This window comes from Trichoderma virens (assembly GCF_000170995.1).
Source record: "Trichoderma virens Gv29-8 chromosome Unknown TRIVIscaffold_89, whole genome shotgun sequence".
NCBI classification, from domain to species: Eukaryota; Fungi; Ascomycota; class Sordariomycetes; order Hypocreales; family Hypocreaceae; genus Trichoderma; species Trichoderma virens.
In genome coordinates, this window is record NW_014013660.1 from 301,843 (window position 1) to 325,165 (window position 23,323).

General features: G+C 49.4%; 7 protein-coding genes across 7 annotated transcripts; 4 read left to right on the top strand and 3 right to left on the bottom strand.

The window, feature by feature from the left end:
• Positions 1 to 518: 518 nt before the first annotated feature.
• On the bottom strand, positions 519 to 1,005 carry TRIVIDRAFT_161869 (uncharacterized protein; the record flags this gene model as incomplete). Its single annotated transcript, XM_014095720.1, has 4 exons — positions 519 to 617; positions 666 to 725; positions 774 to 814; positions 870 to 1,005. The coding sequence occupies 4 exons, from the start codon at positions 1,003 to 1,005 to the stop codon at positions 519 to 521; spliced, it is 336 nt and encodes a 111-aa protein (XP_013951195.1).
• A 1,730-nt stretch (positions 1,006 to 2,735) lies between these two features.
• TRIVIDRAFT_173557 (uncharacterized protein) lies at positions 2,736 to 4,508 on the top strand (the record flags this gene model as incomplete). The annotated part of the gene is made up of 2 exons (XM_014095721.1): positions 2,736 to 3,773; positions 3,836 to 4,508. The coding sequence occupies 2 exons, from the start codon at positions 2,769 to 2,771 to the stop codon at positions 4,154 to 4,156; spliced, it is 1,326 nt and encodes a 441-aa protein (XP_013951196.1).
• A 210-nt stretch (positions 4,509 to 4,718) lies between these two features.
• On the top strand, positions 4,719 to 5,378 carry TRIVIDRAFT_173559 (uncharacterized protein; the record flags this gene model as incomplete). The annotated part of the gene is made up of 3 exons (XM_014095722.1): positions 4,719 to 4,787; positions 4,863 to 5,165; positions 5,221 to 5,378. 3 exons carry the CDS (start codon positions 4,776 to 4,778, stop codon positions 5,299 to 5,301), a joined length of 396 nt encoding a protein of 131 aa, XP_013951197.1.
• Positions 5,379 to 6,463: 1,085 nt separating this feature from the next.
• On the top strand, positions 6,464 to 11,605 carry TRIVIDRAFT_205611 (uncharacterized protein; the record flags this gene model as incomplete). Its single annotated transcript, XM_014095723.1, has 4 exons — positions 6,464 to 7,286; positions 7,345 to 7,975; positions 8,084 to 9,049; positions 9,106 to 11,605. 4 exons carry the CDS (start codon positions 6,464 to 6,466, stop codon positions 11,603 to 11,605), a joined length of 4,920 nt encoding a protein of 1,639 aa, XP_013951198.1.
• Positions 11,606 to 12,069: 464 nt separating this feature from the next.
• TRIVIDRAFT_42533 (uncharacterized protein) lies at positions 12,070 to 12,723 on the bottom strand (the record flags this gene model as incomplete). The annotated part of the gene is made up of 3 exons (XM_014095724.1): positions 12,070 to 12,155; positions 12,268 to 12,374; positions 12,638 to 12,723. The coding sequence occupies 3 exons, from the start codon at positions 12,721 to 12,723 to the stop codon at positions 12,070 to 12,072; spliced, it is 279 nt and encodes a 92-aa protein (XP_013951199.1).
• Positions 12,724 to 13,281: 558 nt separating this feature from the next.
• Positions 13,282 to 14,041, top strand: TRIVIDRAFT_65955 (uncharacterized protein; the record flags this gene model as incomplete). The annotated part of the gene is made up of 3 exons (XM_014095725.1): positions 13,282 to 13,518; positions 13,703 to 13,839; positions 13,918 to 14,041. The coding sequence occupies 3 exons, from the start codon at positions 13,282 to 13,284 to the stop codon at positions 14,039 to 14,041; spliced, it is 498 nt and encodes a 165-aa protein (XP_013951200.1).
• Positions 14,042 to 15,107: 1,066 nt separating this feature from the next.
• On the bottom strand, positions 15,108 to 20,328 carry TRIVIDRAFT_112252 (uncharacterized protein; the record flags this gene model as incomplete). Its single annotated transcript, XM_014095726.2, has 3 exons — positions 15,108 to 16,085; positions 16,151 to 16,804; positions 16,870 to 20,328. 3 exons carry the CDS (start codon positions 20,326 to 20,328, stop codon positions 15,108 to 15,110), a joined length of 5,091 nt encoding a protein of 1,696 aa, XP_013951201.1.
• Positions 20,329 to 23,323: the final 2,995 nt, after the last annotated feature.

Genomic DNA, 23,323 nt, shown 5'->3' on the forward strand with positions numbered 1-23,323 from the left:
GATCAGATATTCCTGTGATTGTCAAGGTAAGAATGCATTTTTCTTTTCCATCAAGCAACAGTACTATGATGAGGTAATTTGCGGTTGATCACATGCGGTGGCTCCCTCGCCGGGGATGCTATACCAAATGAACAAATGAGAAACTTTTCTTACATATTCTGAACTTTTGTTGTTTATCCTCGTTTACTATTCATTCTTCGTTTGGCTTGAGCCATGGCTGACAGAGATTTACAGATGATATATATATGTATAGCGTTCAATTCAATTCAAAATGTTATTCATTCAATCTTTATCCTCTCTTCCGCAGTCGTGATCTCTCAGTGATGCATGCAATCAATCTATTTTTGTGTTTTCTTCATGGTCTCGATATCGTGAGACCTGTCCATGGCCATGGTTCCACTCATGTTACTCGTCGTCGTCGAGCCCTACTGTGCTGAGTGAGACTGCGACTCTCCCCCCAGACCTCACCTCTGATCCTGTGTTGACAATGCACATGATGTCGACCCATCCGAATCCAACTATGCCTTGCTTTTCCGTCTGAGATATTCTTCATCGTCAGCCACTAGCTCAGCGTCGACTTTGGCCCCCTTTGAAGGTTCATTGCCGTGCATTTTGGCCTTGGTCTTGTTAGTTGATGGTTCAGAGACAGGGAATTGAGCACTGACCGGCAGTGTCGGGTCTTTTTTGATAGATGTCTCAGTGTCATATCCAGGCTCTGCTCTCCGCTTCAAATAGATCAGATGCTGTTCCAAAGGTGAGATCAAGCAACCTACCTCTTCTGCAGCTAGCCTATTCGCAATGGAGCATTGGTCTTCTGAGCTTAGGTCAGCATAAACACCAGTATAATGCGATCTATGGAAGATATTTACTTGAATCAGTTCCGATATGTGATCCATGTTGGCCCTCGTTGTATCTCTCTGCTTGTTGCATCTCAGATCTCTTTGCATTTCTTTGATCACCTGCTTCGTATACTCCAGATGTGCCGACGCTGGGATACCCGGACATGACTAGTTGCTGTTTTTATCAGTAAGGTGAAATCGGCTGATACGGTTGCTAGTTGTAACTCTTTGCAGTGCGTACTACAATTGGTGTCAAAAAGTGTTTTCGAGTAACTATTGGGGCTCTCAGATGCTCTTAAATACATCGATCTTGAGCAAAATCGACGGTTTTGAACGATTCTCCACATTATTATGTGACTTCATCCTACGTCATGGTTGTTGAATCTCAATGATTGACATAAAAACTAATGTGTAGAATCTGACGCTATTGTATTAATAGACAAATGATATCTGTAACTGATTATCAAGTTTGGTGGACTTGTGGGTGTGTTGATGTAAATGTAGTGTCGAAGGTCGTTCCCAGCGAATCTCATGCCGTATTCCGGACGGCATCCATGTATACGCAGCACGATGGCACAAATGTTCGTTCCACCTCGCAGCAAATGCAACATCGACCACTTCTATAATTCTATGTTTTGATCTCTGCACTCGCACCTCTGTGTAAACAGTTCTGATGTTTAGTTGTGTTGACCCAGACTACCCTGCACGGGCAAGGTATAGAAACCACACAGCGCCTATACATGCCGAGTCATCTCTGATGGCTGCATTCGATTCCTCGATATTCTATCGTCCTTGAAAAGAAATATCCCTCTGCATTTTCTTCCGAACTGTCAAACCCAATTATATCGTACCACGCACTTGGGAGCTTTTACATGATTGGATCGAAAATGTGATATATGACTATGGTTACAAGCAACCATGGCGCTAGTGGCCCATGTCTTGCCCCTTTTAAGATGAGCCTCTAGCACCTTGAAGCGAATCAATACTATTCGTCCTTCCATTGGTTCTAGAATCTCTCGATTCTACATGTATCGCCAACAACGCCTGAAATGAGCATCTTCAGGAGCGGCTCAGCCCCAGGGACTAGTACCCGTCTGCGTTGCTGCGTTACGTGGAACGGGAAGCATTTTGGGGCTAAACAGCTACGGAGGATCATGAGACGGGGGTGGCTCATCACTGCTACAATCAATTATAGAGCGAATGGAGCCCCTAATGACGAATCTCCATAAACACGCAAGATGCAGAATAGCAATATGCCTATTATAGATTGAGGATGTGAAACTGCTAGTTAATGCAGTTGTCCATTCGGCTGAAGAACTTGCTCCGCAATACGACTTCAAGACGGTGGCGCCCCCGTATGTGGTACAGATTCACCGCAACATGGCCAACGCTGAGATCCACTATTAGGGGACCAAGTTGATCTACTAGCTAGTAATCTACCGAATAGTACGAGAATGTACTCTTTTGGCCTCCTTTTCCGGTCTGCATCACGGCAAAGGCAGCTGTTCTTCTCCTTGGAGAGACCGGCAGCCAATCAGTGGAGACGCAAGAGCCGGGCGAGCGGCCGGGCAAAACTTTGGCGAAATTGAGCAAAGCTTAGCAGCTGTCAGGCGCAAATCAAGCAAAACCGCAAATAGCCTTTGTTGCCATTGTAAGTTCAAGCCATTCCAAGCGGAGAGGCTTAGTCCAGACTAGGTTTCGCAGCTTGGAATCTGCCGTGGGCGTGAAGGATACCAAAATGCGGAGCCCCATGCAATCTCGCAGGTGGATGCGCTGGCAGGCGTGTCCGAAGAAAGCGGTTGAGCGATATTAGGGGGATTTTTTTTCTGCCATGGTTCGATTTGTTTATAATATCGTTGGTGCGCTTTTCTAGGAGCTTGGTTCCGTTTTGTGAAGCTCTGGCTGCTCTCCAATTGCGATACGCTCACCATGACAAGTGCCTTGGTTTACGACCGCGGTCTCACCCGCGCAGACTATATTGTGCTGAAAAATCTGGAAAACGACATTGCTCAGAGACGGGATGCCCAGCCAGATACTAAAATCGACAGCGACTGGCACCATGTCTCACCCGGGTCTCAGACCGAGTCACAGCAGGGAGAGGAGACGGACTCAGCTGCAAAAGACATTGGCCTCCTCAAGTCCATGAGAAATCCTGGAGATGCTCACTTTGAGCCTACCATATTCGTATCCATCGATGACCTCCCTGGCCGTCTCCCCAAATCAGTCAACAAGCTGGTTCTACAGCCGTTTATCAGCTGGGCACGGAAAACAGCCCGTTTTGAGACAGACGTGGTGTTCATCGTTCATCTGATACTGTACTTCACGACCTCAGTACCAAGCGCAATTCTGCTGTTTCGAAACTTCAACCTCATCCACGGAATTATTCATGCCATCATGCAAGTCTACTATGTTGGCACCTACACTCTTATGATGCACCAGCACATCCACCAGCGTGGAATTCTGGCCAAGAAGTACTCCACATTCGACAAGTTGTTCCCATACATTACGGACCCGTTGATGGGACATACCTGGAACTCATACTACTACCACCATGTCAAGCATCACCACATCGAGGGCAACGGTCCGGATGACTTATCCTCCACAATTCGCTATCAGCGAGACGACATCTTCCACTTTCTTCACTACGTTGGACGGTTCTTTTGCCTCGTTTGGCTGGACCTTCCCATGTACTTTGCCCGAAAGAGCCGCTGGGGACTGGCTGTGCGTGCGGCAGGGTGTGAATTCGGAACTTATTTCTTCTATTATACCATGGCAACCTTTGTGAACAAGAAGGCCACCATTTTCGTGTACATCATCCCCTTCTTGTTGCTACGACTGGGATTGATGGCGGGCAATTGGGGCCAGCATGCTTTTGTTGACCCCGATGAGCCGGATTCCGACTATCGATCCAGCATCACCTTGGTGGACGTTGCAGTGAGTACAGCCTAAATCTTTTGTTATGGCTTCAATCCGAATAGGAACTAACTTGCTTACAGAGCAACCGATTCTGCTTCAACGATGGCTATCACACTTCTCACCACCTCAACCCACGCAGACATTGGCGTGATCACCCAATCCATTTCCTGGAGCAGCGAAAGACGTACGGCAAAGAAGCCGCAATCTTGTTTCACAACATTGACTTTCTCATGATCACCTACCGCTTGATGGTCAAGGATTATGAGCACCTTGCCAAGTGTATGGTTCCTCTTGGAGCCCAGGCCGATCTCACCATGGAGGGGCGAGTCGAGTTCTTGAAGCGTTTAACGCGCAAATTTTCCGAAGAAGATATCCGGAAGAAGTTTAAGAAGCAGGCGTAGAATTTGATGCCCGTTATAACGGTGACGGCAGAGTCTAGTTCAATCTTCATTGCCGTGGCTACCCCTGATTTTCTAACTCCTAGTGGCATAATGGCTGCCTAATGGAGGAAATCCGGCAATGAAGACTACATATTGAACATGGAGGGAGTTCTTCACAGAGCTGGTATATCTGGTTTCGGTATTATGGTTGACGCATTTGGGTCGCTCGTCGCACGTAATTGCAGATGGGGATGGCGTTTTGGAATAAGGGCGGGAGGAAAACAGACGTTGGGTCGAATCAACGCATAGAATTCTCATGGCTAGAAGAATTATGGGAATAGGATCAGAAATTAGAAATGCATGAATGCCGCATTGTGGTAATTTGCCCAGAAATTACATTCCAGGCATGAATGGTTACATTTGGTAGCTTAGCTGATGCCTTGCCTGTTTAGTAGCGGCCAGAAACAGGTACTTGCAGGTACTCTTTTGGAGCTCCGCACGGGCCACTTGAGCTTCCACTGCTGCTAATGCGCGGGATAAGTTCTGAACGAAAATAACGTCATTCACGGCAACATAGAGCGCAAAACGAACTGCCGCTTACAGCTTGAGATTCCGCAAATATCCTCCATAATAGCCCAAAATGTTCCGATTTGTATGTCAATTTGGCTACCCCAGCTGTAACATTATTCTCTGCAGCAGCTGTTACTGACCAAGGTCCGTCGTTTAGCACAAGACGCTCGACATCATCACGCTCTTCCACAAGGCCAGCTCCCCGGCCTCTGTGCGAGTTTCCAATCTGCTGAAGCAGGCTTCGACAAGCGCCCAGAAGAGCGCTACTCAAGATTCCGAGGCTCGCCGTGATCCGTTTGAGCTGAATATTACCGAAGACGCCCCCACTGTCGACCAAGTGCAGACAATCTTGGAGTATGTCGGCCAGAGCGGTGCCTCTCAGATCGTCAAGGGGGCAAGAGATGACAAGGATGCGCTGAAGAAGTTCAAGGAGAACAAGGAGAATCTGCTGCGACCATTGGTAAGTGATGCGACGAAAGGCAGCTTGCGGAATCCGGTAACTAACGCCTCGATAGACCGTTGACTGGAGTAATGGCAAGGCGATTGCGGGAGACAACGAGTCCGAGATCTTGAAGCTCCTCAATGCTCAAAAGTGAGCACCATAGAAAATCATGTATAAACAGCTTTTGACTCTGTATCTTTTATGAATGTATACCCCACTCTTACCATGGACATTTGGGCATTATAGACGGCAGTAAAGAGAGGGGGAAATAGGACTGCTCTTTACAACTGATACTTTGACGCTCCCCATGGTATCTTGAAGCCTAACACCGCACAACAACCTGATAACGTAACAACGGTAGGTCTTTCAGTTAGGCTGTACTACCTTGTAAAGCCTCTGGAACTGAACTTGCGCTTCAATTGACAGGCATCAACGCAGCGAGCCAACTCGTTGCATGTATTATTTCTGCAGCATCAGGCACCTGGTAGTAATCAACGTCTATGGAGGGATTGGTATGGCTATCAGTATTAAATTAAGATGAATCTAATAGATGCCAATATTCGCGAGAGAAAAAGATGCCATCTGAGCAGCCAGGTGGAGCTCTATCGAGACAACTGTCAACCAGCTGTCAAATTGGTCTATCAGGCCGATTCACCTCGCCATCACTTTCTTCTCTGTGCCCTGATAGATCAGATGAAATATTAGTAACCGCACAATAAATTCACCTGAAAAAAACAAACATACAAACAAGCAAAAATCCTCTCACTTCTCTCTCCATCTCGTCTCTTCTCGTTACAGCGACTTCATTCTCATCAAGGCAGACCTTCATCGTTCGATACAACGATCCTTGGATAAGCCAACAGAGTTACTAGTTGCAATTCGTGCCAATTGCCTCTCAAGATCGCATTTCGCCTCTTTTCAGTTGCCCGATCATCGTTTCGGAACAAAGCGAGGATACTACTCGTTGCGCAAGTTGCACCTTCCTCAAAAGAAAAGAGTACTTGCACCTGAAGTAAGATATTTTACAGTCATCTCATCTCTGCAGCGATTCCTTTCTCCACAAAATCATCCCGTTCTCGTTCTCTCTCTCTCGCATCTATCTTGATCGCCACGGGCTCTTTTTTTGGATTTCATTCTTGCTGCTTTGCTTGAGACTTTGCTTGCGTGCGAGTAACCTTTGATGCTCGCGTCCTCTCCCTTTGTTGATCCTTTCAACCTTCTTTTGTCTTTTCTTTGTTTTGAATCTCGAATTTCCTATTCTTTCAGAAGTCCTTTCAACCTTTGTACTAACTCTTCCGTTGTCAAGAGCCTCCATCATGGCCGAAACCATCAAGATGAATCTACAGCCGGCTCCACATCCTGTTCTCTATGCGGCTGGGTTTCCTCGAGTTCATGCCGAAAACTTCCCGCTCGGAGATCGCGCAGCATTTGCTAAATATTATCCATATGGAATTCCCGTCACCTATAAAATGATGCATGGCGTGCACTCTCATGGAGTGGCTCAGACCTATTTAGAAGACCACCTTCCCGTTGGATTTTATACCAATGTGCCGTCCAAGGCAAAAGCCTTCATTTCAACCTCGAATGGGAGTCGTCCATTTCGCAAATTGGATCACATTTTACCCCAGCGTCGAATCCATCTGTGGTCCAGAGACGAAATCCAGGCCATTTGTAACTCGCTCCGCAAAGTCTACTGGAATGAGCTGAAGCATATGCAGCAGCCACACTGCTGGGATGATTTGTGGACATTCTTCGACGCCCATGACCTCTATCATAACGGCTGCATAAATCTTTGGAACGTCATCAATACACTCTGGGATGAAAACAAGCTCATATCCGTGGATGTAAGGCGAGAAGTTGCTGCGCATATCGGTCACTGGGCGGATGAGTGGCTGAAGCAAAAGCAAAATCGGGAGAAATTAATCAAATGGCAGGAATCTCATGGCCCCATCTTCCGCATTCTGGATGACCAAGACCATAACTCTCTGGGATTGATACACGATGATGTGGTGCCACTGATAGCAAGCGCGTTGAGAGGCCGTCGCAGCTTTCTCCTCTCCAACAAGGAGACGGAGCAAGTTGAAGAGCCTGCAGACTTGATGACGGCATGTCGGACAAACAGCATTGAAAACTGGCTTAGTAAGTTGTTTAATGATTGAATGAATCCAAGTGACCACAAAGACTAATTTGTTTCTAGCTGGACAGCGAGTTTTTGAGAGCAATGGTTTGCCGCCCCCTCCCGTGTCTGAGCCCCATCGCGGCCCGTCGGCGCTGAACGAGCCAGCTCCCTGCTTTGTGGAAAATGGGAAGCATTACTTTCTCCCACAGCATTGTTTCTCACATCCAGAGCCATCTCACAGACCTGTTCAAGCTGTTAAAGCTTTGCAGAAATCCGTCGAGGCCGCTGTACCCTCGCGACAACCCGAACTTACCAAGTCTGGTGTAGTCATCGTTAACGGCAGTAATATACCAAAACAACTGCAAAACTCCATCAACAAAGCAGATAAGAAGAAATTCGGTGAACTTGAAAGTCAGAATGATCCCCGAAGAATTGCATCTATGCCAGAGACATCATCTCCTGTGGCTTCAGGCTCCAGTCTAGATACAAAGCGCAATGAGACTTCGATGGCGGCTGTTAATGGAGCTACTTCCGTCACAGAGACAAGACGAAGTTCTGAGTCAGCGACGTTGCCAACTTGTAGCAAAAAGTCTCCAGACCACACCTTGGCCTCGGAGAAATGTGGCGGAGAGAGCATGATGGACAAGCTCACCAGGGAGGTCGCCGAGCTGGAACAAGTCAAGCAAAACATTGCATCTATTGACCAGCCGTATGATAAGAGAGAAACTTTCGTACCCAATAGGAATCATCTCTATCAACCTCGAGCTATCGAACGACCTGATTAGTACTCAGGGGCGGCTCGAAAACTCGAAAGCAGAGTTCACCCGGGAGATGAAGGCCAATTCCCACCATATGAAGCCATGAGACTTGAACGATGTCAAACTCAGGTTACAGATGGGCCTCTTGACAACCATGCCACAATGAGGTCATTGCATTCCTCCCAGAGAGTCCGCAGGTTAACGCAGGATCAAAGACAACATTTTGGGAACTCGCCGGATGACTTCACGAGACAAAACCTCGCGGCTCCCATGAGAGCGTCACCGGAGCCGACTCCTTTCTATATGCAGCCGGAAAAGCCTTTCATACAGCACCTTGCATCAACCAATGGATTCCCACGACATAGCAGCAGCCAATACTCTTCCGCAAATAGACCGGCACCTCATGCTGGCCCATATAGGGAGTTTTCTGGGGCGTCTGAAATCACCCCTTTCCAACAAGTCACTACTGGAGCGCATTCTGGCGCTATGCCAGCCATAGCACCAGCTTCCAAATCGCGCAACTTGGCTAATAATGGGTCTGATGAAAGTATTCAGTTTGCTCAACCAGCTCGGCCTGAATTATTGCATGGATCCTCAACCTCCTCCTTGCACAACGAATACCGAAGTGGCGGCCAATCCTATAATAAGGTAGCCCAGCGTCGAGAATCGAATGGCCGAAAGGCTCAGGGTTGGAATTCGGGCCAGCAGGCTCAATTGGAACGTCATACTGCTCCTCGCGAGTCCTATTTGAATAAATCATGGAGACGAAGTGCTCAACCGGATAGCACTCGACAGAGCTCTTGGTGCCTCAATCCTGCAGGTCCGAACAATGTGGAATACACTCCTTGCGATTGCAGTGGCTGTACCGAACGCAATAGGAGCATATGGGTTAGGATTCGCGCTGAGACTCTTGGGCCGAATATGGATATTCAAACGATCCTCAAATTTGGAATCGGCAATAGGTTTGGCCCAGTGGAAGAGGCTTATCCGGCCCCATCGCAAAGTAGAGATGCATTCATCGTGAGGTACTGTATTTTGGCTATGTCTACTGCTTGTTGATTTATACTAATCTTGCAAATAGATTCGCAAAGGAGTCATCTGTGCCACAAGCTCTTGCAGTTGGTTCATGCAAGATTGCAGAGAAGGGCATTGAAGTACTCATTCGGCCTGTCTATCGATCGAAATGGATGAACATCCACCAACACCAGCAGACAAGGAGGCTTCCATCAATACCAATTATACATCAACAACCAATGTGGGCTTCCTCAAGCCCATCAGGCATGAACATTGATCATGGGCATACAGCAGGTCCTAGTCCGTCGTCGTCGGCGACTGCTACACATACTCCAGAACGAGGCCAACTTGGCATCTCGTCAGGTCACAAAAGTACCGAAGTCTTGTCCCATGCAATGGAATCAAGCCAGAGTATGACTCAGGATACTGCATTGCCCGTTGTTGAGTCCGCTATTATACCAGATAACGACCAGTCAAGGGAGATCTTGGAGACCGCTCACAGTCATGGCCGAGCAGCCACTGTAAAAGACGAGAAGCACCACGAGCCCGAACAAGATTTCACTCGGCCTGCAGTTTCCATGCAAACAAAAAAGTCCAAGAAGAAAGAGATTCTGTCTCAACCAAAGCCTCTGCCGGCGGAATCTGCTGGCGGGAAAGACAGTAGCTGCAGTCAAACGACGCCGGGGAGCGAGGATGGCGGATATACTTTGCCTAAGAAGGCTCGTATTGCATTACCAAGCAGTCCTCTGATGCCAGCTAGTGTGATAGTGGAAGTCTCCAAAGCAAACTTATCCACTGCTGCTTCTCATTCAGATACAAGAGATGACAGTGGCACGCCGAAGAGTCAGGAGGGAGAAAATAAAGAAACTCCAACACCTGAAAAGGTGGCCAGCCCTCTCCCATACACTAGCACTATTGACAAAGTTGTGCAAAATGACACGAGCGTGGAGATAAACAAACTAGCAGTATCAGCCGACTTGAAGAAGACACAATTTTCTGCTTCCAAAGTGGTCGCAGATTTACCGTCAGCAACGAAAACCTCTGAAAATATCTTCACAGAAGATGAGATCAAAGAACGAAAACAGGCCTGGAATAGGATTCCTATGCCATTGGATCCACGGAAATCCAAGAAACTAGGAACGTCTGTCACTTCCGGCCAACTAACTCAAAAGAAGCTCTCAAGTAATGCGATGGAGGACACGAGCATTTCTGTGGCGTGTATTGAGGAGCAGGTTCAGCTGGAGCCATCTGGCATTCCAGGTGTGGACGAAACAAAACCCGAGCAGTTCAGGAGAGGAATTGAGGAACCGGTCAAGGATGGAGTTCAGCAGCTTACGAAAAATGAAGGCCCCGGCCTTGAACAAAGGCACTTTGTGTCAAAAGAGTTGCCAAGGGCCAGGATTAAGAATGATGAAGATTCTTCTTCTTCTAAACTAAAGCCGTCTGAGCTATTCCAATCAGTATCAGTGCAATCGATTGAGGATTCAACCATACCCCCTGGGACGGTGTTGTCCATTAATGAGAACAAAGCAAGTGATGAGGCAAATAACCAAGGCAAGCCGAAAAGTAAATGGGGCAAGAACAAAAAGGCCAAGAAACGCCTAGCCTCAGCACCACAGAATGAACTGCAAAAAGAGACTGGCAGCCAGGAGGTGTCGCCGTCCGCCTTAGGAATATCCACGATGCCTGCGAAGGAGAAGCCTCAGATGAATCATGATACTCTCATACTGGCCCCTACAATTACCGAGTCCCCTCTTAATTCTATTTGTCTGCCTCTAAAGATTGATAGATCATCAGTTGAGCCGTTCAAAGAGTCCAAGGAGCAGGCAATAACGGGTAACAGAACTCAATATCCCTACGATACCCTACCGCGTGGCCGACCGGATTTCAGGAATAATGCGGGCGGCTCTCTGAAAATTCCGAAGAAGCGAAAGAACAAATACCCTACCATCACTTCAAAGACATTCGAAGCATCGGCAGCTAGCAAATTTGCACCATCACAGTCCAGATTTGGTGCCGGCGGCCTGATGCCAACACCCAACACCGAGAGTGCAAGTACAGGCAGTTTGGCAACCCACGCAGGAGAATCTGATACTTCCAAGAAAAGCCGCTTGAATCCACTCGCAACTGCTTTCGTGTCTCCTCGCAAGGCGACTGCCGGCACTGAGACCGTTTCGTATTCTCCTAGAGCAGCCTCTTCCCGAGCAGGATCAGGAGAGGCCCCTCTCGAGAAAATCCAGCCCCCCGCTACGTTCAAGATCATAAAAAGGCCAGTGACGGCACATAACTCGCCGTCAAAAGCGCCACAATTGAGAGAAAAGTTCAGCCAAGGGTTCAGAGGGGCTGACAACTTCGAGAGCTCGACCAAGCAGCAGGAGAACAGTCGTAATGAAATCCAGCGCGACTGGTCCAAAGACAGACACCAACGGGAACGCGAAAACATCAAATTGGCGAATTCGAATGCTGCGTCGCCTTCAAAGGATGGTAGAAAGAAGAATGTTGATCTCGATACGCAGGATTGGCCTGCATTGCCGGTGTCTCGGGTGAGGTCTTCTACTCTTCAGTAACGACATGTCTTTGGAGAATATGAACAGACCATTTCCCCTGTTAACAACAGAGCCTGCCTTTATATTTTCTAGCTTTTCCTAGAACGCTATTGGGCATATAATCATGAGTTAGAGTGTGTAGCTTTTGTTGCGATATAAGCATCTGGAAGCCTTTTACATGTGTAGAAATTCAGATATTCAGTATTTTTTCTCAGTCTTTTTAGTTTGCGTCTGACTTCAATTGATGACGTTGTAATGTACGACTCTCTGCTCAGCATCGCAAGATGTTTTGTTAATAGACACATTTTCCATGGAGGGCAGCATTGAAACATTGGTATAGTTTTCATCTATGCATTTGGACTCTTACATCGTGGCGCATATACCGTTACGCCATTTGATATCTTTGTTTCCCCCTCACTCGAACGCAGTCAAAGCTATGCAGACAAGTTTTCTTCTTCTTTTTTATATATACAGTCTCGTCACATTTACGCCTTTACCAGCCCTGAAACGGTATCCTCGATCTGCTTGTCTGTCAGGCCTTCGAGAGACTGTGACTTTTCGTTGCCAAACTCTAGAATCATGTCTATCGTTAGCACGCGGCTTAAATTGCCTTTTCCTCTTCTTTTATTCCGCCTCATATGTTTCTCTCTGGGTTTGGACGGGGAAATATATTGCAAACGTACCGAATCTGGCGTAGACTTTGGGGAGGGTGCCGGCGGCTTCGCGGAGGAGGATCGGGGTGTTTGGGTTGGCCTGCTTGATGACAGGGTATTGTTTTGTCAGGAAAGATCTAAGACGAAGCTTCTGGTCAGTCTTGTGTGTCCGTATAATGCTTCTCTTCTCCCTCCCCCACCATGGGGGGTTGTAAAATGCGCTCTTGGGTTCGAAGCTTGGTAGATAGTTGGGCTGGCTAGCTCCGTAGCATGTAATTGAACAGCGAGATTATAAAATGCGAATTCTCCGAGGATTTCGCCTGCGACCATCATGGCTGCCATGCAACGAAGGGGGGGCTGTTGGTTTGGCTGGGAGGGAGATTTGGAGGGTTTTCCGTACCGGACGGCGGCGCTCTGCTCGGAGGTCTGGCAGAAGAGGAAGCGCACCTCCTTGAGGGACTTTGCGAAGGCGAACTTGGCGGACATTTTGGACGGGAGGGAGTTGGAGGGGGTCAATTGGGAGAGGCGGAAGCGGCGAATTGTCTGGAAGCCTGCGTTAAGATGCTTGTCGTTGAGAGAGAGGCTGCTTGGTCGTTATTTTGGTGGAGCGACTTGTGCACAGCCTTGCATAATTGTGCTATGCAAGGGACGAGAGGTTGCACAAATCTGACATAATCCGGGAAATGCAGCTAGCGATGCGACGCATATCGGGTGCATAAAGTAAAGTCCGGTGTCGCTATGGCCGGGTGAATCCCGGCGCTAACGCCCGCGCATTATTCGGAGCTGCTGGGACAAGTTGCTGCTGCTCTCTTTATCTCGTCTGCTCTGCTCAACCTCCAGAAAAAGGGCCGCGTTTGCTTCGTCTCTTGATTCCCCCGGCGCTTTTTTTCGAGATAGCACATCTACAGTGAGTCGCTTGCTTCCCCAATAAGACAGCATTTTCTCTTTCAATTCCGGAAACAAAACTGCGCGGAAACATATACACTATACATTACACAAAACACCAAGAAAAGGCTGACTCGGGACAAAATCGCAGAGCTCGTCATGGCCCCAACGAGCAACATCCTGCGCGCCGCCCGGCCGCTGTTCCGCCAGGGCGCTGCTGGACCCTCGCCCTTCTTCAACAGCCAGACGCAGCACATGTTCCGCAACCAGTTCCGCCAGCAGAGCAAGCGATGGCAGAGCACGACCTCGGAGCAGCAGTCGGCCAGCTGGTTCAAGAAGGCGTGGGAGAGCGAGGTCGGCATCAAGACGGTGCACTTTTGGGCTCCCGTCATGAAGGTGAGAGGAAAAAAGACGCCCTTTATTATTATTATTTTTTATTTCCCTTGTCTTCCGGCCGTTTTTACTTTGCGCGTTTTCGCCTTGTTGGACGTTGCCATGTATAGACATATAACCCCCCCGAAGTCCTTATGTCCGTTGTGAGATTGATTCATCTCTGGCTGACTCAAAGCCGCCATAACAGTGGGCTCTCGTCTTGGCAGGCATCTCTGATCTGACCCGACCGGCCGAGAAGCTGTCCTTTGCGCAAAACTTCTCCCTCATGTGCACCGGTCTCATCTGGACGCGCTGGTGCTTCGTCATCACCCCCAAGAACATGCTGTAAGTTTTTATATCTCCGATACTACTCGCCGGACTTGTTATGTGGGATCAGCATTGACATGTTTTGGATTGCTATAGCCTCGCTGCTGTCAACTTCTTCCTCGCTCTGGTCGGAATTGCTCAAATTTCTCGTATCACCATGCACAACCTGTCCAAGAAGGATGGTGACGAGGCTGCTGTCGAGGCCAAAGTCAAGGCTTAAAGAGATGGAGGTATTCCTTACCTAAAAAACACACACAAATAACCAAAGATACTACGGGGGAGAGGGGGAGAGGAGGGGAAAAGTATGGTATACCTAATACATTATTTCGCGATATCATGAAAACAATCTCGAGCTTGATAGAGACATCGTCACGCAGAGATTCGCGACCAACCAAAACAAAAACACTCCAAAAAAAAAAACAAGGGGGAGGGCAGAGCAGTTTACCTATGCTTATTTCCCGTGGCAAATGTTATAGGTTGCTTGTACGTGCTTTATCGCCTAGAGGAGGGCTTTTTCATTGTGTCTTCACCGATTGGCAACATCGGGCATCGAGGGGATTTACTTTGTTTTCGGCAACTTTTTTTTTTCCATTGGATAGTTGCGTAGGGCCCTAGAAGCAATTTTACGTTTCCTATCCGATACTGACGTCTCCGTTTCCTCTTCATCACAAGCAGCAAACGACTCCTATGAGAAACTCGTAATCACACTCATCATGGTGCAAATGGCATAACAAGCTGCTCATATATTCCAAAGATGTATAGTGGTATAAGGAACACACTCTCCTAGCAGACTATTACCTAGACAGATCTCTTACATTTTTTGTATCAAAAAGGGAATGAAGGAAAAGGAAAAAAAAAAACCATCCAGAAGCCTCGTCCTTCCCTCTCCACAGGCGTTCTTCCCGTCTTCCTACCAGCGCCACGCAAAAGGTGAAGAGAAAAGAGAAAAAAAAGAAGAAAAGAAAGGGAGAGAAGATTAGAGGGATCTACTGCTCCAAGATCCTGGGGAAAGGGGATATAAAAAAAAAAAAGAAAAACAAGAAAATTGTATGGAAAAATAAGAGGACCAAGCCAACATCCCATCCTTCAGATGGTGGGCAGCCCTCTTTACCCCTCTGTCAGCTGCATCTCGTCAAGGGGGGGACAACACCGAAAGAAGCCCGAAGAACAAGGCAATATTGCAACCATGAACCAACCATGCTGGTTTATAGGCTAAAACAGCGGCGTAGACATGCCTCATTCGTACAGCGTCCCTCTACATGTCCATTAACTGCGCGTCTATTTCATCATTCGACATGTCCGTCATTAAGAAGCATCTCCAAAATGATTTGTCTTCCTGACAGCTCAGGGTGCGACATGGCGATCTTGACAGTTCCCTTAGAAATGTCACCCGCCGTGGACAACCCGCCATTGTGTCCGTAGACCTGCGAAGCCTGGGCCGCATTGTCTCCAGTCGGGCCTCTGATGCCAAAGTCGATCAGTCGCACGTCCCGGCCAGCAATGATCTGTCGTAGCCGTCCGTTTTCGGCATTTCGAACCTCGACGTAGTCATCGTTGTACAGAATGAGATACTGTCCGTACATGGTTGCGCCCTTGGCCTTCTTCTGCTTGCCTGTATATTCCATGATGAGGGTCCTGCTGACCTCACCGTGTTTATCGACATACACAGCGCAATCTTCATATGTTAGGATGAATTCGTTCTCATTAAGTCGGAACATTCCCAGAGGATGCTGCTCTCGGATACGATTGGCAATATTGGCAATTGCCGGCGCTTTGAGATCCGGAATAGAGATGGGTTGCTTCTTGTCAAGCGTTAACATCTCAATACCCTTGGCTGTGGACACGGCAACATAAGTCTGGAAAAGGCTCAGGGAGAAACACTCCGTAGGGAAGAAGAACTCGTCAAAGTCACGGAATGACTCAGTACTTCCGGAAGCACCCTTGCCCCTACCGAAGAATCGCGACTTCTTTTCTGTAGACTTCTGAAGAATAGGTTCGAGGACCTTGAACATGGTGTGCAGACCTTCCTTTCGTTTGTGGAAGAGCAGCGTCCGGTCCTTCATCCTTGCCGTTGCAAAGTATGTAACATCTTTGGCCAGCCTCTGGGGAGCTCGTCTGGGGTTATCATTGACCGGCGGAGCGTATTCTGAAACTGGGGCGATTACGTCCAATGGATAGGATATTAATGACTTGTCTGCAATCACAACGCACACGTTGAACTCTTCTAAAACGGCGATCTGCGTGACCCTGGCGATCTGGACAGTCTAGATTTCCAGTTTGTTAGATTTAAAATGTCCATGGGTTAACACAAGCCTCCGGATACACTTACTCGAGTCCATCCTCGCGGATTGGAAGGGTCGGCAATATAGATGCCATAGTCTGTTCCGATTGCAATGACAGCCTTGCCAAACGCTGAAAAGGCGGTAGCGCAATTCACTTGGGCGCGACACACGGGGGCAACACCTTGTGCAGAACCAAGAACGCCTTCTAGTTCCTCAATTGCTCGGTCAAGTGGCGTACCCTTGACAGGAACACCGGCTGATCTTGCATGAGGAGAGCTGATGTCGTAGTGGAACGCAGCATCAGCAAGGACACGAAGCCTAAAGGGCTCCGCATTTTGGGAGAACAGCCCTTTGGCATGTGTTGTTTTCGCCTCAACAATCTTTGAGCACCAGTCTGCCCGATCTCGGGCGGATGATGCATACAGCGTGTACACTTCATGACCTAGATGCTTAATCTTGAAGGGGTAAAGAATGTTGCCCTCGATATCGTTGGACTGTGTTGGGGTGAGCGCTGCTACTGAACCAGTGGTGGAATTCGTCGCAATGTGCTCAAGGCCTGGTCGTGAGCTGAGTTGAGTTGTGGATCCAGCGCCAGCTGGTCCGACGGCTGCTGTACGGGCCAGAGGAGCTGTGATTCCCTTTTGTTTAATAACAGGATCGTCGTTCATGCTTTCCAGGAATAGAAGAGGCATCGGTATAGGCTACGCAGATTAGCATTTTCGTCTTGAACGTCGAAAATAGGAGAAAACGGATAGGAAAAGCTCACCTCTCTGGAAACATCATACTTCTTTTCTCCTCTGCCATCTCTAGAGACGACCACCTTGGCCAAAATGAGATAGTGGTCAAACAGCAAGGCATGAGTGTCCACCCATTTGATACCGCTTGAACTCAACCTCTGCAAGTCACCCTGTATTATAAGGACTCTGCCAAGATGGTCAAGGTTCAGCAAAGCCTGGAAGCCCGGACGCAATATGAGCATTCTGTCAAGCTCCATCATTTCCACTCTCTTGTTAGTCTCGGCAACCTTGGCATCACATTCCAAAGTAACGACACGGACTTCTTCAATAGCTCTCTTGAGAATCGTCATCTCTTCGCTTTCCCCAGCCATTTTCCGCTCTACCGTTTCGAGTAGGAGGATATAACGCTGGAGACGCTGCAGCGGAGTGATGAGGAAGTGAGTCCAATCTTGCTTCAGAGACGCCTTATCTTTCTGCTTGTCTTCCAAGAACTTCTTGAACAAGAGATTTCGACCAGCCTCCTTGCGTATCATATACGCAGCACGAGGGTATTGGGTCGCATACTCAATGTAGTCAGTCTTGGCCTTTCGAATCCACTCTCGGAAGATATCGCTGAAGCCGACGATCCAAGGTCCCTGCTCCTGCTGGCGATACTTGAGCTGCGCCAGGAGATTTTCTTTGTTGATGCGCAAAACCGTATCGAGTTTTCCAAAGACTGCAGCGAGGAACTTGTCACGTTTTTCAGGGTTGATGATGGGCGGATGTCTAGTGCGCAAGTCGTCTCTGTACAGGGTACGGAAGATGTCCAGCTGCTTGATGTAAAGCTCCTCACCAGTGACGATTTCGTGTAAGATATTCTGGCGTTCCACCTCCTTCTTTGAGCGGGATTCGATGTCTTCTTTGGTCAGCTTATAAAAGACGTGCCAGTCGTCCGCTGGCTTCTCTGTCAAGCCCTCAAGGTCCACCTTTTTGAGGGTGCGCATACAATGGGTGGAATAGCAGCGGCCATTAATCTCCACATCATGCAACTTGGGCGCATAGCATCCAGACCCAGTCAACTGCCATAAAACTCCTGAGATGTGACCGGTTCCAAATTTGATCCATTCCTCATCTGGCAAAAGGACGCCGTACTTGAGCATGTGAGCCAGTACAGTGCTGCTGAGGGCTTCAGCATCAGCGACGTTCATGGTCGGAACTTTGAAGGTGAACATAATGGTCAGCGCCTCTTCGACAATCTTCTCCTTCAGGTCAAGCTCTCCTTCAGCCATCTCACGGACCCAGGCCTCAATACCACTGAGCGCCCAGGGTTCTGGGCATCGCTTGAAATCAGCAGGCGTAAGTTTCGACGGGATAAACTTCTTCCTTCTACCGCCAGTGGGCAGAGTAATGCTGTCGAAGCCTCCCACTGGCGGATTCATGCCACCATCATATTCGGTGATTGGTACTCCCGGCGTCGTTTGCTGTTGCCTGGCCATCTTCCTGCGCTCTTCAGCCGCATCGGTCCTTGATCTTGCAGGTGCTTGCACCTGCGGTGTATGGCTGTATCCCGCCAGCGAAACTGATCTCTCTGGCTGGTGTGAAAGGCTGGTAGTGCTAGTATAAAAGTTCTCTGGATTATCGAGCTGCTGGCTTCTTGAGTCTGAACTCCGAGAATACGAATGATAGCCGGTGCGACTAGTAAGTTGCCCAGAAGTCATGGAACTGGTGTCGGACCCGGGAGCCGGAGGGAGGGATGGTAGCGGCCGGCTCGACAGGCCAGGGTGATAAAACAAGTCTTCATAATCGTCCTTTGACGGGGAATCGGTTCCGCTGAGGTGTGAATGAATCGAGACTCTCTCATCGCCCTCATCGAAACTGAGCCGCTTGGCACGAGGTGCCTGTAGGCCACCTGTGTCACCATAATCCACCTGGGCAGGTCGGGCATGACTTGGCGTTGGCAGAGGCCGTGATGGATCCTGGGAGAAAGAAGAGCCTGTGTAGTTTCCAATATCATTACCATACGTAAGTGTACCAGCGTAACCACCACTAAGGCCCCCTAGGTCCATGAATCCCCCAAAATCACTATCGCTGCTGTTATCTTGCTCTTCGGGCGGCGGGGGAAGCGGGTTGGATTGTGGCGGGTGCGCAATGGTGGGCGCATCGTTGTATATAAAGGTACTCCCACTGAACCGTCTTTCTTCTAGCTCGGCTTGCTGCATCGCCAGTACGCCAGCAGCTCCTTCTAAGTCATCAGAGTCATTCCCATCCTCATATACGGCTTGAGACGCTGCCCTGCTTGATGGATGATGGGCAAGCGTCATCTGGCCATTGGCGGGGAGCGGCGAGGGGAGTGGCCGAGGTTCTGATCGACCATCTCCTCTTCCTAATTCAGCTTCGATCTCTTGCATAATGCTCTCCTGGTCATAGGGTTCGTCGTCGTGGTAATTGTGGGGTTGAGGAAGTGGACGGCCATTAGCATCCCATGGAGTTACTTCCTCAGGCAGATCGGCCATAGGTCGATTCGGCAGAGGGGCATTTGTTGGATGTCTCGTTATCCCGGGAGATCCAAGAGGCTGCATATATGGCGACGCCAAGGAGGACCCTTGTGAGTCTGATCGACCGGGCCGGTTAAAGTAGGCACCGCTATCATTCGTGGGGTATGCTGGCATATGGGAAGTTGTAGGATATGGAGCCTGGGAGTTGGAAGAGTAAGCTGCGGGGCCCGGGCTGCCACCGTTGGAGCCGTATCCAGTGCCGTAGCCTGGAGAGGCATATACCGAGGACTGTGATTGAGTTGCGAATGAAGATGGACTCGTGGGCATAGTCTGTTGGTATGAGGCCGTTCTTGTTGGGGAGTGCGTGGGATATGGCACGCCTGGAGACTGAGGCGGGAAGGACGGCGATGCCTGCCCTGCTCCAGCGCCGTAAGACTGATCATGGCTGTTGTTGTACCCATGATATGTGGGATGTCGCTGTGGCGCTGCGGAAGCGTAGGCGGCGGGGTTGTATGCCTGAGGGGCGTAGTTGGTCGGCGAGGGGCTGCCATAGGCGTTGTTTGAGCTGGACGAAGACGCAGAGTATCGCGACGACATTGTCTGTTGGTGCATCGGGATATTGGTCGACTGAGAGCGATGGAAATTGGAAGGCTGGGCGAACGTCTGGGGGTTGTACGCAGCGTGCGAGGGCGTGGGCGGTGCCTGCTCCTGCTGGTATTGGTGTGCGTATCCAGACAAGGCGCTGCCAGCGCCAGACGGTGACCGGCCAGGAGGGTAGTTGGTCGGGCTCGATATGAAGAGGTCATCCTCGCCGCCGCTGGCAGAGGGCCGGTGTGTTATGTTCGGGTTGTAGTGGTTATGGCCACGGCCCTCATAGTAGGTGCCATCGTCGCCAGAGTTGAAGCTCGCCTGGCGGGTCATGCCGGGCTGCTCCGCGGGCTGCTGGCTTGCCACTGGATACTGGACTGGCGGGACTTGCCCGTAACGGTGGCCCTCGTTGTTTCGAAAGGACATTGTTGGTGGTGAGGCGAGGGAAGCGTCGGCGACACGGGAGCTCTGCAACAGCTGACGCCTTTTTTTGGAGGGGGAGGGCTGTCCGAGACGAGACGAGCCTCACGGGTCAACTTTATCGCGATAACGTGGCAGAGCGAGCGACGAGCAGCATCAAATGCAAGCAGCAGTAGACGGCTAGGCTGCTCGAATGAATTTCCCTCCGTTGTCTCCGAAAGGCTGACAGGACAGCCCGACAAGGTGGAGTTTGCGCGAAGCTGCTCTGTTGGCTATGCTCTGCGATGCGAAGCCACTAGCAGCACTGCGCCCGAGCTCGTCGTGGAGGTCGGTCTGGCAATGCGGATCGCAGCGTAATAGTAAGAGGACTGGGAGAGTCAAAAATAGGCCCTGACACTGAGAGGAACCCGTCGACGCCAGTCAGCCGTGCTGCGGGAGATGGCGCTTTGATCAAGCCTCAAAAGAGGAGGCTTACATTGACAGCAGAAACGCCTTGGGGTTGGTTGTTGTGCGCTGGAGACGGCTGCCAATCCTGGAAACCACGGGGCTAGCCCAGCTGGAGGACGCTGGAGACGCTATAAAGGACGATGTGAAACCCGGCCCAAGATTCGCACTTTGTTGCAGGGAGCGTAGCGTATCGACATCTGGCACACCACTTTGCCTGCTAATGCCCACGAATGGGGCTCGTCTTCTACTATAAAAAGCTCACGGGTCCTCTTGGCTACAGGTAACGAAATATGCCTATATAGAGCCTACGGTCCCTGAAGAAGCAGGAAACCTTCCATGGACAGCCAAATGCGACCCCACGCGGGAGTCCCCCGGCTGATGCTCTCGCCGGTAATCGCACATCCCACGGATCGACTAAATTTAAATGTCGCTTATTGGCACCTTGGTGTGAACCAGGCGAGGGCATTTCAATGAGAAAAGACCCGTTTGCATCCATGGAACACGTGGAGCGCGCTTTCTCTGCAGAAAAGTGAACATTAGAAGTGAATACGAAGCCTCGCTCTCAGGCCTCGGATCGCCGAGCCAGTATCTACCTGGCCTCAGATGTTTTGGAGGGAGCATCGAGTGAGTGGAATTGACACTGTGTCTTTCAGAGCCTTGCCATTAAGTACGAAGGCGCAGGTACTTCGTATATACGAGGAATGAAGGGCCCGAAAGGGGTGGCTGATGAGGATCAGCACCGTTGTCGCTTGTACACATTCAGGCGCGCCGCAGCAAGCAGGACAGTGCGTAAAGTGCCAAGACGAGGTCGCCCATTTCCCAAGAGAAAATTACCAGAGTGCCAGAGTGCCGGTCTCATATTGGCTGGACGAGAGAGCATTGAACCGGGCTAATGGCTCATGGCCCCAATAACAGAAGGCCTCCATCCTTCTTTAATCTATTAATATGGCGTCGAAACTTGGTTGAAACAAGAACACGCCATCGCAGGGGCCGTGACCTCTTGGGAGGCCCAAGCAATACGAGGATGCCACCCTGGTGTCCCCCCAAAACGCTCGGGAAAAAAATTCACCAAGAGAGCCAGATGATTAGGTTCCGATAGCGATAATGCTCCTGGTCATTTGAACCCAAGTAAATACTAAGCTTGTTTGGTTCGTGACCACTGTCTTCCCCATCACGCACCAAACCCGTCATGCCCCTGCATAATACTTGAATACACATCTCAGCATCATATCATGGGTATTACATATTGCAACAACACCATGCATCCACGGCCAGATGTACACTGTAAACACTTGTGTAACTGCCGATGCTACCTGCGTCACCGACGTCTCATTCGGGATTAAACACGCATGCCAGGCAGCACAGTTTGCCTCGACAGAATGATGTCCACAGCCCGTCACACAGCCTGCTGATGTCATACAGCGCCTCGGGTCTTTTCCAAGCTGGCAAGTTTTGATGCATATCAGTCAGTCTACCAGGTAGATGTAGATTGCTACGTGCTACAGGATATGCAGCAATACCTAAGCAACACCGCAGCTGAATTACCCTCTTCAGCCTTCTTACTTCAACATCCTGCTTGCGCCATTCATGATTCTCCCTGGCAGAGATCCGCAAGTTGTAGTGGCTTCCAGCTCCACCTACCCGGACCGCTCCGTGCCGAGATGCGCCGTAGAAACTTCTATCTCCTATGGCAGTCGATAGAAAAGATATGAGGCCATGTGTGAACGCAACCATTTCGAAGAGTCTGTCCATATACTAGAAACTGAATTTGCGCGACGGTTCTCAGTGTCTTTGTGATCATCCTTTATGCCCGCTATGATGCGAGGCATGGCAGGCTGATATCAGCTTACCACAGGCCTAGAAAAATGGGGCGATGCCGGATTCCGATTCCCCGTCTTTCTCCAGCTGCATCTCGACCAAAAGCATTCGATTAAGTAACCTATGAATTGATCATCTATTTGTTACACCAGGGATTGTATATTTTGCTTCCTGGCTTTCAGCTCCGACACACATATAGGCAAAACACTCAATTAAACTGGATAGAATGGTGAATGGGACTAGGCTATTAGGAACGTATACCATACATGCCTACTAGAGGTAGGTACCTACCAAGGTGGATGTAGGTACTAGGTACATGTAGTATTGACACACTGAAAAGCGGTGTCCTAAAGTACATGTAGTTGTTTCTGATAGAATCAAGTAGTCTAGTTTATTTGTCTTCCGTACAGCACTCATGCATGACCACGGAAACTCCTTGTTTCTATGTTTTGTCTTGTCTCAGACCTCCATACGAGACACACAGCAACTTCCAACGGCTCACAGACCGCCACGTCACGGGCCGCGAAACTGTAAGTCTCAGCTGCATCCAACAATGGATCTATATAACCCTAACATGTTCTTCCGGTTTCTTCCTCAATTTCTCTATGATCTCCAAAGAGAAAACCGGGCCATTCTATCTGATTCGCCAGGTCCTTGTTAAGCTTATTCTAATCTTTAACTCTCTCCAAATAAGGCCCGTAAGACAAAATACCAGGCTGGGCTATGATTACGTTTC